The 19,870-nt window shown below is 36.7% G+C and overlaps 1 protein-coding gene across 1 annotated transcript; it reads left to right on the plus strand.

Moving 5' to 3' along the window:
• The first annotated feature begins 14,090 nt into the window (after positions 1-14,090).
• On the plus strand, positions 14,091-16,844 carry LOC145641736 (proteasome subunit beta type-2-A-like). Its single transcript, XM_081692668.1, has 3 exons — positions 14,091-14,385; positions 14,484-14,607; positions 16,293-16,844. The coding sequence occupies exons 1-3, from the start codon at positions 14,228-14,230 to the stop codon at positions 16,650-16,652; spliced, it is 642 nt and encodes a 213-aa protein (XP_081548794.1). The 5' UTR covers positions 14,091-14,227; the 3' UTR covers positions 16,653-16,844.
• The last annotated feature ends 3,026 nt before the right edge of the window (positions 16,845-19,870 follow it).

The raw sequence follows: 19,870 nt of genomic DNA on the forward strand, positions 1-19,870 counted from the left end.
AGCACAATGGCACTTAATCCAGCCTTTTATAACGGCATTGGAAATTCTTCGAGAATAATTTTAGACTCTGCAGCTAGTGGGAGATTTATGAATCTTAATGTTGATGATGCAGGTCAGATTATTGAAGATATGGCGATACACAATTCCCAATATGGGAATCCCAGAGGATTTGCCAACAAGGGGAAACATAGTGTCGACTCTGTATCCTTTTTGCAAGCTCAACTGACCTCTATTTGCCAAAAATTAGATAATTTGAGCACTGCTAATGTAGCTAATGTTTCTGCAATTAATAATAATTCTAAGGAGGCTATCTGTGAAAATTGTGGTATTGTAGGTCATTGGGAGAAGGATTGCAGGAGTTCCGTGGAGCAAGTTAATGCCTTCCAAGCTTATAGGCAGAATAACCCATACTCCAACACTTACAATCCTGGGTATCGGAATCATCCATACCTTTCCTACTGGAGCACTAACGTTCAAAATCCACCACCACAAGAACCACAGGTGCCACAGCAACAGCAGCAGAAATATTATCACCCCAATGCTAGCCATAAGAATCAACCACAACAACCCCCCTCATCTTCCGACCCTTCTTTGGGGGAAATTAGAGCAATGTTGGTCAATATGCAAAAGCACATGGAGAGCAGGGATGCGACAATTGATCAAATTCTAGCGCATAATAAAATTGTAGATAATCAAATTGCGCAACTCTCCGCTACTCTACAAGCACGCCAATAGGGAGCCCTGCCGGCACAGCGGACTAGGCCTACGGATCAAGCATTTGCAATTACTCTAAGGAGTGGTTCAAACTATGAAGGGCCCTCTATGCCCAGAGTTGATGAACCTATTTTATTAAATAATGCTAATCTTGATTCCATTAAACCAAACAATGTAGTTGATAGCCCTGCAGGGCTAAAAGATAATACTAACATATCTAATTCTACATTGCAGGGTAAAACTCCAGAAAAGGTGGCTACTCCAGACAAAGATAAGAATGCTCAAAAGCCAATCATCAAACTCCCTTTCCCCAATCGTCAATTGAAGATAAACTTGGATAAGCAGTTTGGTAAGTTCCTGGAGGTGGTTAAAGATCTGAAGGTAACAGTCCCCTTTACTGAATTGATCACACAAATCCCCTCATATGCAAAATTTATGAAAGAAATTTTGACGAGAAAAAGGTCTATTAGTGAGGTAGAGACAGTAGCTTTCACTGCAGAATGTAGTGTTGTACTTCAAAATAAGTCTCCACCTAAATTAAAAGATCCGGGTAGTTTTTCTATCCCTTGTCATATTGGCAATCTCTTGATTGATAATGCATTATGTGATTTGGGTGCTAGTGTTAGCGTCATGCCATTATCTGTGTGTTCTAAGTTGAATATGGGTAAATTAAAAGCTACCAATATAACTCTACAAATGGCCGACCGTTCTTTTAAATACCCCTTAGGTGTTTTAGAGGATGTCCCCGTCAGAGTAGGTAAAATTTATATACCTGTGGATTTTGTTGTTCTTGATATGGCTGAGGATACGCAAACCCCAATTATCTTGGGTAGACCATTCCTTAACACTGCAGGAGCAGTCATAGATGTAAAAAGTGGTAAGTTAACACTATCAGTAGGGGACGATAAAGTTGTTTTTAATCTGTATAATGCCCCCAAAAGCTCCATGACTGAGGAGAAATGTTTCAGTGTTAATGTGGTTGTACATTATTCTAACAAGCCCCAAGCTCTTGAAAAAGATCCCTTGGAGGCAGTATCTTGTGTTGCGTCCTTTTCAGATGAGATAGACAAATGGTAGAAGGAAGTCGATGCAATAGAAAGAGCACTCTACAATGTTGGTCTTGGCTTGGAGGATGAACAAGTGGAACTGATCGAGCAAGTTGTGCGACTCAAGCCTACGGTAAGTGTTCCGCCAGATCAAGTTGCAAGAGTTGAACGCAATAACAATTTGAAGCAACATTCGATCAAAGAAGGGTTTTTAGTGCGTAGCATTGAAGATCCCCCAGTCCAAGTCAAGGAGGATCCGCCAGATAAGGCGACTTGGCACCCCACAGGTTATGTCAGGAAGCCGCATCGCAGCCTAAACATCGCTAGACTGGGTGAGAAACCACCCGATCAAGCGTTAGGTAAAGGGTCCTAGGAATTGTACTTGGTAAGTAGGTCGTGCGGGACCTATATAAACCGGCGCTTTGCGGGAGGCAACCCGTATTTCATGCTTTCTAGTTTAGTTTTCCTTCTCTCTTATTTTATTTTTATTTTAGAAAGGTGAGGAGAGTGATATTTTACCATTTTTAAAGTGTTGTTGTACAGGTATGAATTTGATAGGTAAAAAGACTTAGAAAAATTTGAAGAAGAAAAGAAATCGGAGAAACTCCAGGGCTTGGTACGGGCCCGATCGGGCGAGGCTCGCCCAATCGGGCACGCAAGTGAGGTAAAAATCGGAGAAAAATTCGCCCGATTGGGCGTTTCTGCCCGATCGGGCGCGCAAGCAAAGCTGTTTTCGAGGCTAATTTCACCCGATCGGGCGCGAGAGGAGAGCTGGAAACGAGTTCTCTTTTTGCCCGATCGGGTGAGGTCGCCCGATCGGGCGCAAATCGAGTGAGAAGAAACGAAATATCGGGCGAAGCTCGCCTGATCGGGCGAGCAAAGGGCGAATTAATATGTTCGCGTTCGCGCCCGATCGGGCGCGCAACTTGCATTCTGGAAATTTCCCCATTCGCCCGATCGGGCGCGCCTACAACCCGTCCCCCCTTTATTTTCTTTTCTCTTCTCTCTTTCTTCACTTTCCCCTTATTTCATCTTCTTCATTTCACTTTCTCTCTCTAAAACCTCCATTTCCAAACCTTCAACTCACACTTCATTCCAAGATCTCCCCCAATTCTTCCATCCAAACTTAAAAATTCTTACATTTTCCAACTCCTCTCATCTTCCTCTACAATCTACACTAAATTTTCAACACTTTCTCTCAATTTCTTCTCAAACCCTAAGAGTGAGAAAGCTTCAATTCCTACTATTTTCACATTAAAATGGCTTTCAAGAGGTTTAAAACTGTTAGGGGTGAAGGATCGAGGCAACAAGCACCTAGCATTGACCAGGAGCTGCAAATTCCGGGGTGGGAGAGGGTGGTCATCACCACCCAAGAGCAAAAGCAGAGGATGCTCAACCTCATCACACGGCAGGTAATTCCTACCCGTTTTATTCACCATCCTACGCTTTCTAGACTAGAAATTGATAAACATGTTGAAAAACTATTCAAAGGAATTGGCATGAGTGGTTTGTTCAATTTACACTATGATACTTATGATTATTTGACTTTAGAATTCATTTCTAGTTTTAATGTCATAAAATCAAATGCTCTAATCTCTCATGTTCAATTTCGATTGTTTAATAATGATATTAGATTGTCCTTGAAAGATTTTGGAAAATTGTTTGAATTGAAAGCCGATAGACCAATTGAACCACCCCAAGACAACATTACTTTTGTCTACCGTGCTATAACAGGGAATCCTAACTTAAACCTCCAACATGCCAAGGGCACTTGGATTCAACATCCCGTGCCAAAACTTTGGCAACGGTTTGTTGGCCTTACCATCTTTGGGAGGCATGAACCGGCTAATGTGAGGAGAGATGAACTAGAGCTATTAGGATCATACATGATTCCTAAGAGTGACAAGCTTAACATAGTTCATAGGATGACCCAACACTTTCAGAGGGTGGCCAATGCGGCCGAATCGGGTAGGTCTAGGGTCCCAATTTACTTTGGTGGGTTAGTAACCCACATTGCGGTCAAATACCTTAGTTGGACCCGTAGCGATGATGGTAAGGTAGCCGGACCAACCTTAATGGACGCACCCTACTTAGGAGGCCTTAATTGGATAAATGTGATAGGGGGTGAGACTTGGTGGGTGATTCATAGGGAGTCGGGTAGGAAAGACAACGCTTTCACCTTGCCTAACCCGGCCTTGACCAAATTTGGGAAGGGTCTTCCCTCTTATACCTTTGAATTAGGAGACCAAGGGGAGGCCCAAGCACACCACCAAGCACCTCCCTCACCACCACAACATTTCCACCAACCATCACCCCAACACTACACACATAACATTCCCACTTCTTCAACCAACTACAACATCGACCCTAACGCCCCATATGACTTTTCGGCTTTTAGAAGCCAATTGGATCGGATAGAGAGTGGGCAAGGGAGGATGGAGGGTATGGTTAGGAATTTGGACACTAGGGTAGGAGCCCTAGATGCTAGGGTTGGGGTTGTGGAGAGGAACTTAGGGCGGGGTTTATACCCCATGTATAATGATTACGCCTGTCGGGGGGCTATTCCCCCCGAATCACTTGTCCCCGATTGGTTCCAATACCCCCAAGGGGGATACACGGACCCAAGTGCCTACGGTACTTATGTGGACTATTCATCGGTCCATGGATATGGGACCGATGCTCCTTTTGGTGGGCTTGGGGGGAATGTAGACCCTAACTACTTTGCAGGTGGTTCGGGTTATGGATGTGGTGGTTCGAGCCATGGAGGGGCCGGTTCTAGCCATGGTGGTGGCGGCTATTTGAGGATGGATGAGGATGAGGAGTAGGTTACACTCCCAAGTCAATGAGGGCATTGCTTGATTTGGCTTGGGGGGGTAATCTTTCGCTTGGTAACTCTCTTTCCTTTCTCTCTATTTACTTGCTTTCTAGTGTAGTTTTTATTTGCTTTCTAATTTAGTTTTATTGCTTTCCTTATATGAAAAATACAAAAAAATTTGAAAAATAAAAAATCCAAAAATACGTTCCAATGAATTGTAAATCATGCTTCCCTGTGCCCCATACTTGAGAAAATTTGTTTTGATTCTTGGTATTTGATGATGAATATTGTGGATTAGTTGATCATGATATGATGTTTGATTGCCTTGAAACCTTAGCATGCGTCAATTTTGTCCAACTACTTGTGATTATAGTGCTTGACTAGTTGATTTGGTTAGGAAATGTGTGATAGTTCCATAATTCCTGGTATGTCAATGAATTTGAGTATTGATTTGCAACTACGAGTAGTGTTTCATGACTTTTTATTATGCACATGAGGAGGACGAAGGCGTTCATTCTTTTAGGTAGCCTTCAGAGTATTTAGATACATTTGTTCCCTTCTTGTCACCCATGTTGTTGCTTGTGTCCTTTTATTGTTTATAGCCACATTACAAGCCTTAATTGCCCCATTGGTTACTAGTCCCAAGCTTGGCTTGGGGGAGCTATTAGTGAGTGAGGTGAGGGATTCGTAGTGTGCACTTTATTTGCACAATTTGGGTGGGTTTTGAGAAGTAATGTGTTCTTGATCATATTTTTGTTTTTATGAGTTTGAAAGTTGTATATGTTTGAGAAAAATAAAAAAAAAAGTGTGATGGAAAAAAAAAAAAGAAGTTCAGAAATAAAAGTGAGAAATTTGAAAAAAAAAAAAGAAAGTGAACTTCTAAGAAAAAAAAAAGAAAAGAAAAAAAATGTTTGATGTTCAAATGTTCTAAGTGAAGGTTAATCAAAAGAAAAAGGGAAAAAAAAAAAGTTGAGTTTCAATGTAAATATTTCAAGTTATGAGTTCAAGGGTTGTTATTCACTCTTGTTCCATATTGTCATATTTTTATGAGTGAAATTGTAAGTGTTGGGATTGTTTTTATTGTTTGGAGTATATTTGGTGGTTTGTTGTTGGAGTTGGTTATGTTGGAGATGTGTATGATCATTATTTTTTATCATGGGTTTATTAGGATTTGGCTCCCTTTTTGCATAGCTTTTCTCTCACATGATCCCAAATTTATCCTACCTTTACCCTAGCCTTATATTACAAGCTTAAAAGACCTTCCGACCTTGTGCATATAAGTTATGTAAATGTGAAAGTGTTGTTTTTCAATGCAAGTTATGACTTGGCATATTTCGAGTCGACTAGTAGGATGAGCGTTCAATGTTTTTATACACACGAGAGTGTGAGTTGGGAGGGCATTGTTCACATTAAAGGGGTTGGATGGAGAGCGATCGAGTACATCTTTTACTCGCCAAAAAAATGAGAGTTGAGTGTGTGAGCACTAGTCTTGAATTCTATATGCTCTTGTGGTTTGCTCTATTTGACAATTGTTAGGGAAGAAAGGTAATTGGATGGATTTGATTGGTTGATTTTGAAGCATGTTTATTTGATTTGCCCTGAATCGTTTGTGCTTTATTTTTATGGATTGGGGTGAAGCATATTTATTGATTCATTGATGAGATCTTTGCTTAGGGACAAGCAAAGGTTTGGCTTGGGGGAGTTTGATATGTCCATTTTATATAGTGTTTTACCCCCGTCTCTTGGTCGTTATTAGTAGTATTTTTGGCTCTTTCGGGCCACTTTTATTACTAATTTATGTGTTCTAGTGTTTTCGTAGTTTTAGTTATATTTTACAGGAAATTGCACTCTTGGAGCATTTTCCCGGGCCTTATTGGATCAACTACGGAAGCTAGAAGAACACGACCATTTTTGGAGCCCAAGGCCGGCTAGAGCCATCGAGCCGGTGACTAAGGGCTCGGTGATTTGGATCACGAGGCATTTGGGCCATGTATTCGAGACCCGAGAGGAAATATGGATTGGGCCGAGAAATCTAGCCCAATCGAAGTCCAAGCCTCGAAGGAGAAGACCGGGCCCGATCGGGCAAGCATAGACCCGATCGGGCGGATGCACGCAAGGGCAAGATGCGCAGCAAGCCAGGCGCGCCCGATCGTGCGAGGCTTAGCACGATCGGGCGGTGCTGTGAGAAGACCTGTGCGAGGAAAAAGGCGGGCCCGATCGGGCGGCCTCTAGCCCGATCGGGCGCGTGTTTATGGAAGGGTCTTTTGACGAGCAATTAGTTTCTAATTAGGAGTAGTTTTTAGTTTTGTTTAAGTACGTTTTTAGGAGGCTTAAGGGGGAGCTCTCTTCTTCTTCTCTTAATCTATCTTCTCTCTTAGACTTTCTCTCTCTACTTAGTTTTCTCTCTCTTAAATTCTCTCTAAACTTTTGTTCTTAATTCTTTCATGAATTCCAGATTATTTTGGTAACGATTTCTCTTCCTTTGATCTTATTTATTTTATTCCTTCCATCATGATTTATTTTATTACTTTAATTAGTTTAGTTTTTAATATGTGTGAGTAGTTTAATTTCTAGGGTTTATGGGGATTTAATAAACAATATGAAGGGGTAAATTATTGTTGTTGATTATCAATGCTAGATTAATTTCCTATTGATTGACTTAATGCTCTGTGACTAGATTAGGCCAATCTTTTATGCATGAGTTTGACAATATTGATTCAAGATTCGAGAGATGAGAATTGATGTTTAGGTCTAGTTTCAATAGGCAAGTTAATTTATAAATGGTTAAGTCAAGATTCGAGAGATGAGATTTAATACTGGTAAATTAATTGTGTGATTGTAATACGTAGCGAGAGCCCTTTACAATCTGGTTAATTGATGCATTGATGATTGACTATTATTAATTATTGGTATTGCATGATAATTTCTTATTGGATTGTTTTAATGTTTTACAATTGCGGCTTGTAAAAGTATAGCAATATTAAATTGATAAATCGAGCAGATGTTAATTTGATATTAAAGGCTATTTTCAATAAGAACTTAGATCTAGTAAATTGCGAGAGCCTGTTAGATCTATGTTGATTAATAAATTGCGAGAGCCTGTTAATCATGTTATTTATGCAATGTCAATGATTGATTACTATGTTTTACCCTGGAGTATTATTTATTGGTGAACCTATGCCCTAGATCCTTTTATATATTGTTTTCTCCCTATTCATATTCTTTGTAGTTTAGTTTCATATTCAATTATAAATATTGGTTACTTAGATAATTTAGATTATAATAATTAATTAGGAGTAAACAGACTTGTTTCCTTGTGGAGATCGACCCTACTTCCCTATCTACTTTAGTTAGAGGATTTAGGTATTACTTTTGATTAGGGGATACGACTCTACCCTGTCAATGTGTGAGTAGTTTAATTTCTAGGGTTTATGGGGATCTAATAAATAATATGAAGGGGTAATTTGTTGTTGTTAATTATCAATGCTAGATTAATTTCCTATTGATTGATTTAATGCTCTGTGACTAGATTAGGCCTATCTTTTATGCTTGAGTTTGACAATATTGATTCAAGATTCGAGAGATGAGAATTAATGTTTAGGTCTAGTTTCAATAGGCAGATTAATTTATAAATGGTTAAGTCGAGATTCGAGAGATGAGATTTAATACCGGTAAATTAATTATGTGATTGTAATACGTAGCGAAAGCCCTTTACAATCTGGTTAATTGATGCATTGATGATTGACTATTATTGATTATTGGTATTTCATGATAATTTCTTATTGAATTGTTTTAATGTTTTACAATTGCGGCTTGTAAAAGTATAGCAATATTAAATTGATGAATCGAGCAGATGTTAATTTGATATTAAAGACTATTTTCAATAAGAACTTAGATCTAGTAAATTGCGAGAGCCTGTTAGATCTATGTTGATTAATAAATTGCGAGAGCCTGTTAATCATGTTATTTATGCAATGTCAATGATTGATTACTATGTTTTACCTTGGAGTATTATTTATTGGTGAACCTATGCCCTAGATCCTTTTATATATTGTTTTCTCCCTATTCCTATTCTTTGTAGTTTGGTTTCATACTCAAATATAAATATTGGTTATTTAGATAATTTAGATTATAATAATTAATTAGGAGTAAAAAGACTTGTTTCCTTGTGGAGATCGACCCTACTTCCCTATCTACTTTAGTTAGAGGATTTAGGTATTTACTTTTGATTAGGGGGTACGACTTTACCCTGTCAATACACAATTTCCAACAACTTAAATTCACTTTAGACTAATTAAAATAATCTGAAAATTATTTTTAAAAAACCCATAATTAGTCCCTTCTTTAATGGGTAATTAAACCATTTTCATAAAACCATCAAAAGTAGTACTTTAGGCAAAATTCCAGCATTATAATTTAATTAAAAACTCATCAAAACTCCATAAAGATTCAATCTTTAAGCTTTATTAACGCTTCCAATCAATGGGTATATAAAACCCCCAAATTAATTGCAAGTTAGAACCCTAAAATCAATTCTTTTATAATTAAAACCCTAACTTTATATACTTTATAAAATTAGAAAATAAAACACTTTATAATCTTAAATTTACAATCTTTAATCATCAAAACATAATTATAAAACATACTAATCACGTTTAGACAATTAAAATCAATACCCAAAATATATAATACATAAATTAAATTAAAAAACAAGAATTTAAAACAAGGAGGAGGAGGAGAAGAGTGGCTTACGGTGGTGGTGGCTGGTTGGACCGGTCGCCGGCGGGAGTCGGAGGTGGTGCCGCCGGCGGGGACCTCGGGTGACGTGGCAACCACTTGGGGTTATGCATGGAGAACCATGCGTGAGGTGGGTTTGTTCCCCATGGTTCTCACGTACAACCAAAACAAAGGGGGAAAAAAAAGGTAAAAAAGAATAAGAAAAAGGAGAAAAGAAAATAAAGAAAAAGGGAGAAAGAGTACTTACTCCCAAATAATCTGACTTTTGATCTCTTTGTGTGGGAAAATTTTGGGGTTTTGAGAGGTATTTATAAAGTAGGGAATAGGGTTTAAGTTTGGGCTCAATAAATAAATGGGCTTGAGTTATAAGATGTTTGACCCACAAGGGTTCAAATAAAGGATTGGGTTTATTTAAATGAAATGAGTTGTTCCAATAAGAGTATGTAGGACCAGGTTACATACAATATTTTAAGCAAGGCCCAATATTTAGTAAACGTTTGACCCAAAATATATATTACATTTATAAAACCTTATATTTAAAATACTTTAACCCTTTAAAATATTTAATTAAAATACTTGAGCCCTTAACAATACATTTTATTAATACTTAAATACTTTATAAAAATACATAAAAATACGGGGTATTACAACAGTAGGGCTAGAATAGCGATTCTCCTTTAAAGGGAACGTTATTTTAGTACCTTCGCTCCCGAACTCATTTCTAGTTTATGTAGACAAATTTGGGCATGGGTAAACTTAGGATTTGTGCTAAATATCCCATGAACTCCACATGGGAGAAAGGCATGAACGAGATTTATGGGTTTTCCCAAAACTCATTGGCGACTCCTACTTGTTTCTTACAAAAAAGCGTGATGATAGAATTAATTCTAATTCAAAGTCCCCCAAACAGTCAGGAATTCAAATCCTAATACACCTTAATAAGTGTAAAGTCCTAGGATTTTAAATGGCCATGGGCATTTAAGGAAGGACCCACTACGATGGGATCACCCTCCTTACAATTCTCTGTCCCAATCGTCTAATTTGACTATCGTTTTCGAAACTGACGTTTCTACATGTAGACACCTAAAAATGTCTTCCCAAAACCAAACTCGATGATGAACAACCGTTCACCGCCATTATTGGTTAGTTTGAGTATTTAATGCTTAGAGTGCTTAGTCCATATTTCCATTAAATACATTTCATAAACCAACTCAATTTTAAACCCCTTTTCCCAAACCATAACATATTTTCCTCTCTTCGTGTCTACATCACAAAACCGAGAAAAACTTATTTTGTGGCCCAATAATTTTGATCCAAATGTAATTTGGTTGGATAGGCCTTTCAATAAGCTTTCCAACAATATATCATAAGCCCAATTCCGTTGAAACGAAGAAAATATGAGCAAAATACTAAACTCGGCTCAAAACCGAGACCCTTTAACTAAAACGGTTATATATTAAAATATACAAATGATTTTGACCTGATACTAATTGGGATGGAAAGAAGACTTGATAAGCTTTCCAAGATTATATTATATACCTTAATCCGAGTTACCGGATCAAAACTTATCATAGTTTTAAAAACACGTAAAAAAACTGGAATTACCGCGCAGCAGCTAAAATGTCGCGTTGCGGCAAAAGCTGAGACGGTGCATATTTCCATGACATGGTACTCTACACCATGTCACGGTGATTTTTCTGTGTATTTTCCGCATTTATAAATCTGGACGCCATTTTGGGTAGGTTGTACACCGTGACACGGCGTCACGTGCCACGCCACGGTGGACTATGTCGCGTCACGGTATCCTTTGCCGTGTCACGGTACACATACCGTGACACGGGATTTTAATGTGTACTCTCCGCGTACACGGTAAGCTATATAGTGTCACGACACCCATTGTCGTGTCACGGCAGACACATGCCGTGCCATGGTGTCCAAAATTAGGGTTCTTATCTTTAGGGTTCCGTGTGATCCCCTACACATTTCCTCTATAAATACAAGCTGCAGTTCGAGGCACCAAGTCATTCTCTCTTCCTTTCTTTTACACCAAAAATCATTCTTTTCTCTCTCTCATATTCTAAGCCTAGAACTTATATTCCTAACTACATAACTCCTTCTCCTAAGCACTCCAAAGAGTCCATACAATACCCGAAGCTATATACTTAAATCAAGGCATGAAAGGTATAATTAATTGAGGGTTTTGACCAAATCAACTCTTCATTCATTTAATTTAATTGTTTCAATTTGATTTATATATTTATTGAAGTTACTAACAATTTATTCATAATGTAGAAATTCAAGAAATTGCGGAAAGTGAGTAATTAATTCACTTAATTACTCTTATTTTTAATATTGCTAGTATCATGGTTAATTAGGTTTATAATTATTTTGATTTGACTAACGATATTATGGTTAAATTGATTCCAACATTAATGTTTATTCTATTGTTATTATGATCACCATATTGCATGTTTAAAGGGAATATGTAATTGAAAATCACGTCTAATAAGATAATTTGGACAACCGGTTTAGGTTCCTTTAATCTTGTTATTAATCGAAGAGATCACGGTATTATAGAATCATATGTGTGCATTAACATTTAACCAATTTAGCATAATAATAGTTTGGAGCAAATTGAATATTTTGTTTGTATGCATTTGAGATCGCGGGATGGAATACTTTTCATAATAAGAATCGAGTAGAGGCCAATATGGCCATACGGGCGAATGTGATTCCATGACTCACTTCGTACTATCATCCCCAATCCTCCTTTCGTGGTTCCGAACCATATGGAGTTAGTAATCTCATGAATTATGAATGAGGTGTAACATTCACGGGTCAATCGTTGTTGTCTTTCATTGTCACTTTATCGTGGTTGCCTTTTATGATCCGTGAATGGTTTACAAGTTTCTTAAAAACTTGTTGGCGGCTCCCTACTTTCTTTGTCCCTAATCGTATATGTCAATTCCCACTTCTTAAGAGTGCCAAGCATTTTCACACATGCTTAACGTAGGCGCACTTCAAACGACACCTATTAGTACTTAGTTAATTCTAGAAATGTTTGAACTATTATTAATGATAAATGATAAAGTACTTTTCTTCTGCTGCAAATCTCTGTTAAGCCTTACGTAATCACGTGGCGGTAATATCCCCAAATTACTCCCTAAAGTTGGATTATTGTTATTATTATTGGAGGGTAATTTGGGGGTGTTGCAGTAACGTGTGACTTCATAGGATTCGCTTAGTTGGCATTGGTTTTACCCAATGATCAATATTGGTCTCTAGCTCCATATTATATTAGTAATTGCACGAGAGTCGATGACACATTTCCTTAAAATACGACAAATATCACATAAATATAGCATATAAAACAAGTAAATTAATGTGTCATCACACAACAAGCCTGAGGACCTATGAGAACAACCACAAAAAAGCACCTACTGTGATCGAATTATACACTCACCCCAAGTATTCTATCTCACACCAGCAAAGACCATCAAATTTTCGAATTCTCTTTTTCTTAGGGTTTCGTTTAAACTAATGTTATAAAGACCGTTAGTCAAACAAAAACATCCATTTACCATGTTGCAACTATTGATACATTCCCAATATACCCATACGACCATACACAAGATTGTGAATTGACCATAAAACCCCCGAGATAAACGACAATTGTTTCTCCTAAAGATCAACTTGTATTTACCCAAAAAAAAAATGGAAATTTTGTAACATAACACCACAAAAAAACTGAAAAATTGATTATAACACTATTTGAAAAAAAAAAAAATTAATTATAACACCACAAAAAAGAAAACATCGAAATTTGCTTTAACCACCACTTAACGGATTATTGGATGAAATCTGTTAATGAGACCCCTAACAGACACGTGTCACATCTTAATTGGTTTTAAAAAAAATAAATAAATAAAAGAAAAAGGAAAAAAACCTAAACCCCAACCCAACCACCATTCCCACCACCAGGCTTCCTACGCGCCACCGCCGACCAGCCTCACTGTCGTAAGCCTAACCACATAAACATCACCACCGTCGCCGCCCTCCTTTTCCCTTCCCAGAATCGTTGCTGAACTCCTCTTCCCCTACCAAAACCGTCGCTAAACCCCATTCCCTCTCCCTGGAAACCACCCAACGTACAAACCATCACGAATTCTACCACTTTGGGGTTCGAAGGTCGATTTCAGCCTTACCCTCCGCCCTCAAAACGACCAAAAGATTGAAATCAACCTTCGAAGTCCTAGAAACTTCGATCTCTCGGTGAAGGGCAAGGGTTGTTTTCGGGGAGGGGAGAATGGGTTGGGATGGTTTTCGGTGAGGAGGGGGAAGGCCAGGGGAGTTGCCGGTTTAAGAGGTGGTGGTTGGGCTGATTTCGGTGGTCAAGGTGGAGGCAGGGCATGCTGGCGGCGGGGTTATGGTGTCGGTGGTGGGGCTAGGCTAGGTTAGCCGGTTAAAGTTTTTTTTTTTTTTTTTTTTATGTTTTTTTTAAATTAATTTATTTTTTTAACCAATAGCCTATTAACACGTGTCTGTTCATGGAATTCGTTAAGTGGTGGCCGGCGAAATCAAATTTTAGTGTTATTTTGTGGTGTTATAATCAAAGGGTTTTTTGCATCAAAAAAAAAAAAAAAAATAATAATTAAAGGGTTTTTTTTATTTTTTATTTTTATTTATTTTTTTTTTATAATTTTTTCTGTGGTGTTATTTTGCAAATTTCCAAAAAATATACTCGTATGTATAAATGAACCAAATTCCCTAATTCCTACATGAACCAAATTCCCTAATTCCAAATTCCGTTATTCGAAACCAAACAGAGTTCACATCGAAATAACAATAAACCCAAATTCCCTAATTCCTCATTTTCGCAAAATCAAACTTGTCAAGATTCAAAGATCGATCAACAATGGAGTGTGTTTTCGGATTAGTAGGCAATGGATTCGCAATAATTGCAGCAGATACATCAGCAGTGAACAGCATTTTGGTGCACAAAACCAACGAAGACAAGATCATGAAGCTCGATTCTCACAAACTCTTGGGCGCCAGTGGCGAAGCCGGCGATAGGTCCAATCTCTTCCATTTTGCAAAATCAATTTGTTCATTTGTGACGTTTGATTTGAATTTGAATTTAATATTTTTTTGTTTGATTGATTGAATTTCAGAGTTCAATTTACGGAGTTTGTCCAGAAGAATGTTTCTTTGTATCAGTTCAGGAATGGTATACCTTTGACTACTGCTGCCGCTGCTAATTTCACTCGAGGTGAACTTGCTACTGCCTTAAGAAAGGTACATTTTCTGGGTTTTCGTTTCGAGGTTTTTTTTTATTTGATTTGAATGTTTGTTTGATGATTGTGTGTATTTTAGATTTTGAAGAGATGCTATTTAGGGTTCACAAATTCTTTTATGTGTCACCGGCTATTATAGGGGTTACTTCGTTAGTGTTGTACAGGTTACTTGGTCAGTTCTAGAAGGGTTACTTCATGAGTTCATGAGTGCTATAGAGGTTACTCGATCACTATTATAAGGGTTACTTGTATAGGGTTAGTGTTTTTTTAGTAAACCTGAATTTGTTACAAGTGTTGCTGACTTAATTAATGAATGTGGGTATTTGTTCGAGAAGGCAGATCGTATGCTGTGGATTACATTAGATTGCTATCCTTTGGGTTTACTCGAAAAATACAGTGCTGCATAAGGGTGATTATGAACATATCTTGGTTCATCAAGTGAGGATTGGCTGGTTTAGTTGTATGCAGTGAGTTGATGTAGACTATTAGGCAAACAAAGATCGACGTATTTCCACATTAAGGGTCATAACCTTGAGCAAATTAAGTTTAAACTGTGAGTTGATGTAGACTATTAGGCAAAGGAAGATTGATGTATTTCCACAATTAAGGGTCATGACTAAAAGCAAATTAAGTCGAAACTCTGAGTTGAAGACTATTAGGGAAAGGAAGATTGATGTATTTCCACATTTAAGGGTAATAACCTTAAGCAAATTAAGTCGAAACTGTGAGTTGGTGTAGACTATTAGGCAAAGGAAGATTGATGTATTTCCACAATTAAGGGTCATAACATTAAGCAACCTAAGTTGAAACTAAGATTTTGCTACTTAGTGAAGTACACTGTTAGTTTCCCCTCATTTCTTTCACCAAACGCCAAACACTTGAAAATTGTACACCGTATTATTTTTATGCTTGGTTGAACTTGTTTCATTTCCTGCAGCTATATAAATCACACTGTTGACCAATATTTTGTTAGAAGATTCAGTTATTCATGATTTTCAACTTTCACTGTACACCAGGTTTGCTTAGTTCTATGCAATTCTATATTATGCTTTCATTTTGTTTGAGTGCTCCAATATTTAGTTTTAAGTTTATGCTAATGTACCTTAGGCTCTCCGAGCATCTACGGTGTATTATGTGTGCTACGCATTTACTTGAAAAGGTTTCTGCTACTGAAATTTGGATTTTGTGTGCAATTTTGATATGAACCATAAAAACATTAAGAAGAATCTGAATCGGAGAGATTTGAACTGAATTTAATGATAAAACAAGTTAGCTTTTTTTTGGTTGGTTGTACTAGTAGTAAACTAGTAATAGTGGTAGTAGTAAATAGGGATGCCCTTGAAAGCTTAAAATAGGATTTCAGCTCTAGTATTGGAGATTTATTTTGGATTTTTCCCTTCTCTTTAAATTAGGCTGTAATTAGAACTTTTTTTTTCATAAAGTTCTCATTACTTAAGATGTAATTATTATTTTTGTAAAAGAAAATTTTCTAATATATTTCCCTGAAATTTATGCCTTTTCAATACAGCACTTGTCTCGAGTTTGTTATCCCCCTGATAAGATTTCCTCTATTCCCAACTCCATCCTCCATAATGCTTCCTTCCCTTTATTTGGCTTATTGGAACTTATGAATTCCACTTTGATTGCTTGTAGGCTCTCTTGACATTTATCGTTGTTTATTTGCAGAATCCATACTCAGTAAACATAATTCTAGCTGGTTTTGACCAAGACACTGGACCTTCATTATACTTTATTGACTACATAGCGACTCTTCACAAGGTAGATAAGGCAGCATTCGGCTATGGTTCCTACTTTGCTCTCTCCATGATGGACAGGCATTACCATAGTGATATGTCAGTTGATGAGGCCATCAAGCTGGTTGATGATTGCATTGTAGAGATCAGGACTAGGTTGGTTGTAGCTCCACCTAATTTCGTGATCAAAATTGTTGATAAGGATGGAGCTCGTGAATTTGCCTGGCGTGAATCCATTAAAGATCAGGCCGTTGCAGATGCAAATGCTGCTGCTGTGTCTGCTTCTGTCTGAGGGTATCCGGTTCAGTAGTGAAAAATAGGCCGTTTTTTATACTTTCTGAAGGTGGTAGCGTTGATATAACAGGATGATTTACTATGTTTGAAACTGTATACCCTTACTTTGGAGTTGTCATCTTGAGATTTTACCCCACTGTTATCATAATTGCTGAAACAATCATCAAATTGATTGATCTAGTTCATTTATAATTTTGCTAATCTTAACTTGTCTGAGAATCGTGGATTCGTGGAAGGTTGAGCGAACACCTTACCATCTCCATTCTACATCCTATTGTGAAGACCTCACCATCTCTGTTCTACATATCTCTATTGCTTGGCCTTCCCACTCTACTTGGAATTCTGAAAATCTTTGGAGTACCTTCATGTGTCCTCCAGCTGCATAGTGAGACTGAAAGCTCTTAACAGAGTCAAAGTAGCAAGGGTTATTACTCTCTTTGGCTTTGTTGTTGTTGTTGAGGTTATTCAATCCCTTTCGATGGCCTCGTTCACCCTCTCGATGCTTGTGCTCTCCCCTATGTTGATCAAATTTTGTTTCACATTGCAATTTGCATTGCCTTTGTCGTGGAAGACCTTCCTCACACTTTATCAGACAATGTGTGTAATCATGTTCCCTTGGGTGCCTATCCATCCATGAGTTCAAGCTAATTTATCATATTGTTTAAATTAAGTAGTAATGTTGCTAGGTACTCACTCTACAAGCGGGGCTTGATCAACAACCCTATAATTAATTTTATAAGATATTATTAATGCAAAGCAAATAATTTTCTAAAAAAAAATCAATTATGTAAGGTTGAAATAATTCATCCATTTCTTTCTAACCTAATAAGTTGGACTGAATATACAATTAATTTCTTCCACAAAAAAAAAAAAAAAAAAAAAAAAAAAGAAAAAAAGAAAAATAATAATAATTCAACGAACTATATAATCATATAACTTCAAATAAATCAATTATACTTATAAGATTGAAATAATTCATCCATATCTTTCTAAGCTGACATAGTCTATTTTAATCCGTATCACAATACATGGTGTATCCACTTCACATAATCACATACTATAAAACAATTAATTAAGTAATTGGGGTCCAGTGATGAGCAAATGGAGTTACATTAACGTATGTAGGTTACTTAAATGAGAAAAAAGGGGTTACTCTTTTAAATATGCAGAATTATTCCTTCATTTTTTAAACTAAAGAATATGGGTTACTCGAATAAACAAATAAGGTTACTTATATTTAAATTACTTGATTTTACACGTATAATGAATTTGTGTTACTTTATGGACAACGTGGGATTACTCTTATTAAAAAAAATGAGGTTACCCATACATTTAATTGAAGAGTACTCTTATAAACCAATATAGCCACATACAAGACTTTCCCATTATCTTCTTTTTTTTTTTTTTAATTTTTTTTTTATTATCAAGTTGAGATATGCCTAAAATTTATCTCTCTTTTTTTTTTTTTTTTTTTTTTTTTTTTTTTTTTTGTTGTTGTTTTAAAATTTATCTCTTTTAATTTAACAGATATTACAGAGTATTTGATGATAAGATGAACATATGATAAATTGATTATTTTTTCATGCCAAAAAAAAACAGAAGATTGAAATTTAGTTAAAATAATAAACAAATAAATTGAGCATGCTTATATTATGCATAAATATATCATGAATGAAAGAGAAAATAATATAGTACATCCAAGAGAAAAGCGAAGGATGGTAGAATCATCAACAACAAATCTAGAGAGTGAGTCATCATTATGGGCAAATACTAGTTTATCTGCTACATAAATGAATTATTGTTAATCTGATGACATTTTTGTAAATATATTGAGGGGGCGTTTGGTTCGCAGAGTGATATAGGTTTGGAATCAGGTATAGGGTTAAGGTGGTATCGGGTTGGAACTTGATACTTAATACCATGTGTTTGGTTCAATTTTGGAATGAAATATCATCCCCTTAATTTCATATATATTTGATACCTAAGGGAATGGAATGAGCCAAACCCACTTTCCCCCCAAGGTTTCTAAACCCCATACCACATGGTTTTGAGGTATGAGTTTAAAAATCATATTTTTGACAACCAAACATATGGTATGGGTTTTGGTCATTCTAAACCCATACCTAATACCTATAATCCGCGAACCAAACACCCCTTGAAAAAGCATGGTCATTTATTCAGTACTTTTGGTGAGCTGTTCAATTACTGTTTGCAACTTGCTTTTACTATTTGGTAAGGAAACTACACATGTACCCCTCAACTAGTACTTGAAAAGAAACATGTACCCCTCAATTGGTACTTGAAAAGACGATTATACCCCTTTGTTTATCTGGGGAATTAATTGTATAGCTCCATCATTATGCGATATTGAGTTAACCATAGAGTCGTGGCAATCCCCAAACTCTCTTGTTGGACTTGGATGCTCAGCCTTGGTCATTCCGTTCGAACCTATGCAATAATGTGGATTGACCCTTTTAAGAAGAAGTATACAAAAATTGACGAACAAGCTAAGGTGGGTCGAACTCAAATTGGAACAACACCTTTAGCATGAGGGTGAACAAGAACAACAAAAAATCATGTATGATGAAGAAAATTTTGTCAAGAACTACCAATTAAAGCGTGTGTTTTGAAAACAACTATCTGTTAAAAATTTCTTTTAAAACAACTACCATAAAATTGTAAAAAGTTTAAGCAGCACTACCACTCTAATAATTCTATCTTGAAAATTCGACATTTAGGTTCCACTTTTTACCTTTACCTCATAAAATCACCATCCAAATTGACTAAATTACCCTTTATAAAGGTAAAAAGTGATAAATAGTGAGACCCAAATGCCGAAAATTTAAGCTAAAATTGTTAGAATGGTAGTGCTACTTAAACTTTTTACAAATTACAACTTTGTGCTATTTCTTTTTTTTTAAAAAAATTAATAGGTAATTGTTTTCAAAACACATCTTTATTGGTAATTGATGACAAAACTTCCTATGATGAACATTGAAATATATTATGCTGCGGTCGGGTAGATGAGCAAAGATAGGCTAATTGACAAGGCTTGGTTGGAAATAGCTTTACCCTATATTAATAATGATATTGTTTGGGCAAGTCTCAGCTAGGACATCTAAGAATTTGCTATGTTGTGAGGGGTAATAACAATCATACTACCAATAGTATCTAAAGCGAATAAGAACTACAATAAAGCAATAAATAATCAATAAG

This window comes from Chenopodium album, chromosome 8 (assembly GCF_948465745.1).
Source record: "Chenopodium album chromosome 8, dcCheAlbu1.1, whole genome shotgun sequence".
Taxonomy (NCBI): domain Eukaryota; kingdom Viridiplantae; phylum Streptophyta; class Magnoliopsida; order Caryophyllales; family Amaranthaceae; genus Chenopodium; species Chenopodium album.

Excerpts from the sequence above, each read along its gene's own strand:
- LOC145641736 (XM_081692668.1), top strand. The coding sequence starts at position 14,228 with ATGGAGTGTGTTTTCGGATTAGTAGGCAATGGATTCGCAATAATTGCA. Across the intron at positions 14,386-14,483 it reads AGTGGCGAAGCCGGCGATAG|AGTTCAATTTACGGAGTTTG; the intron begins GTCCAATCTCTT and ends ATTGAATTTCAG. Across the intron at positions 14,608-16,292 it reads TTGCTACTGCCTTAAGAAAG|AATCCATACTCAGTAAACAT; the intron begins GTACATTTTCTG and ends GTTTATTTGCAG.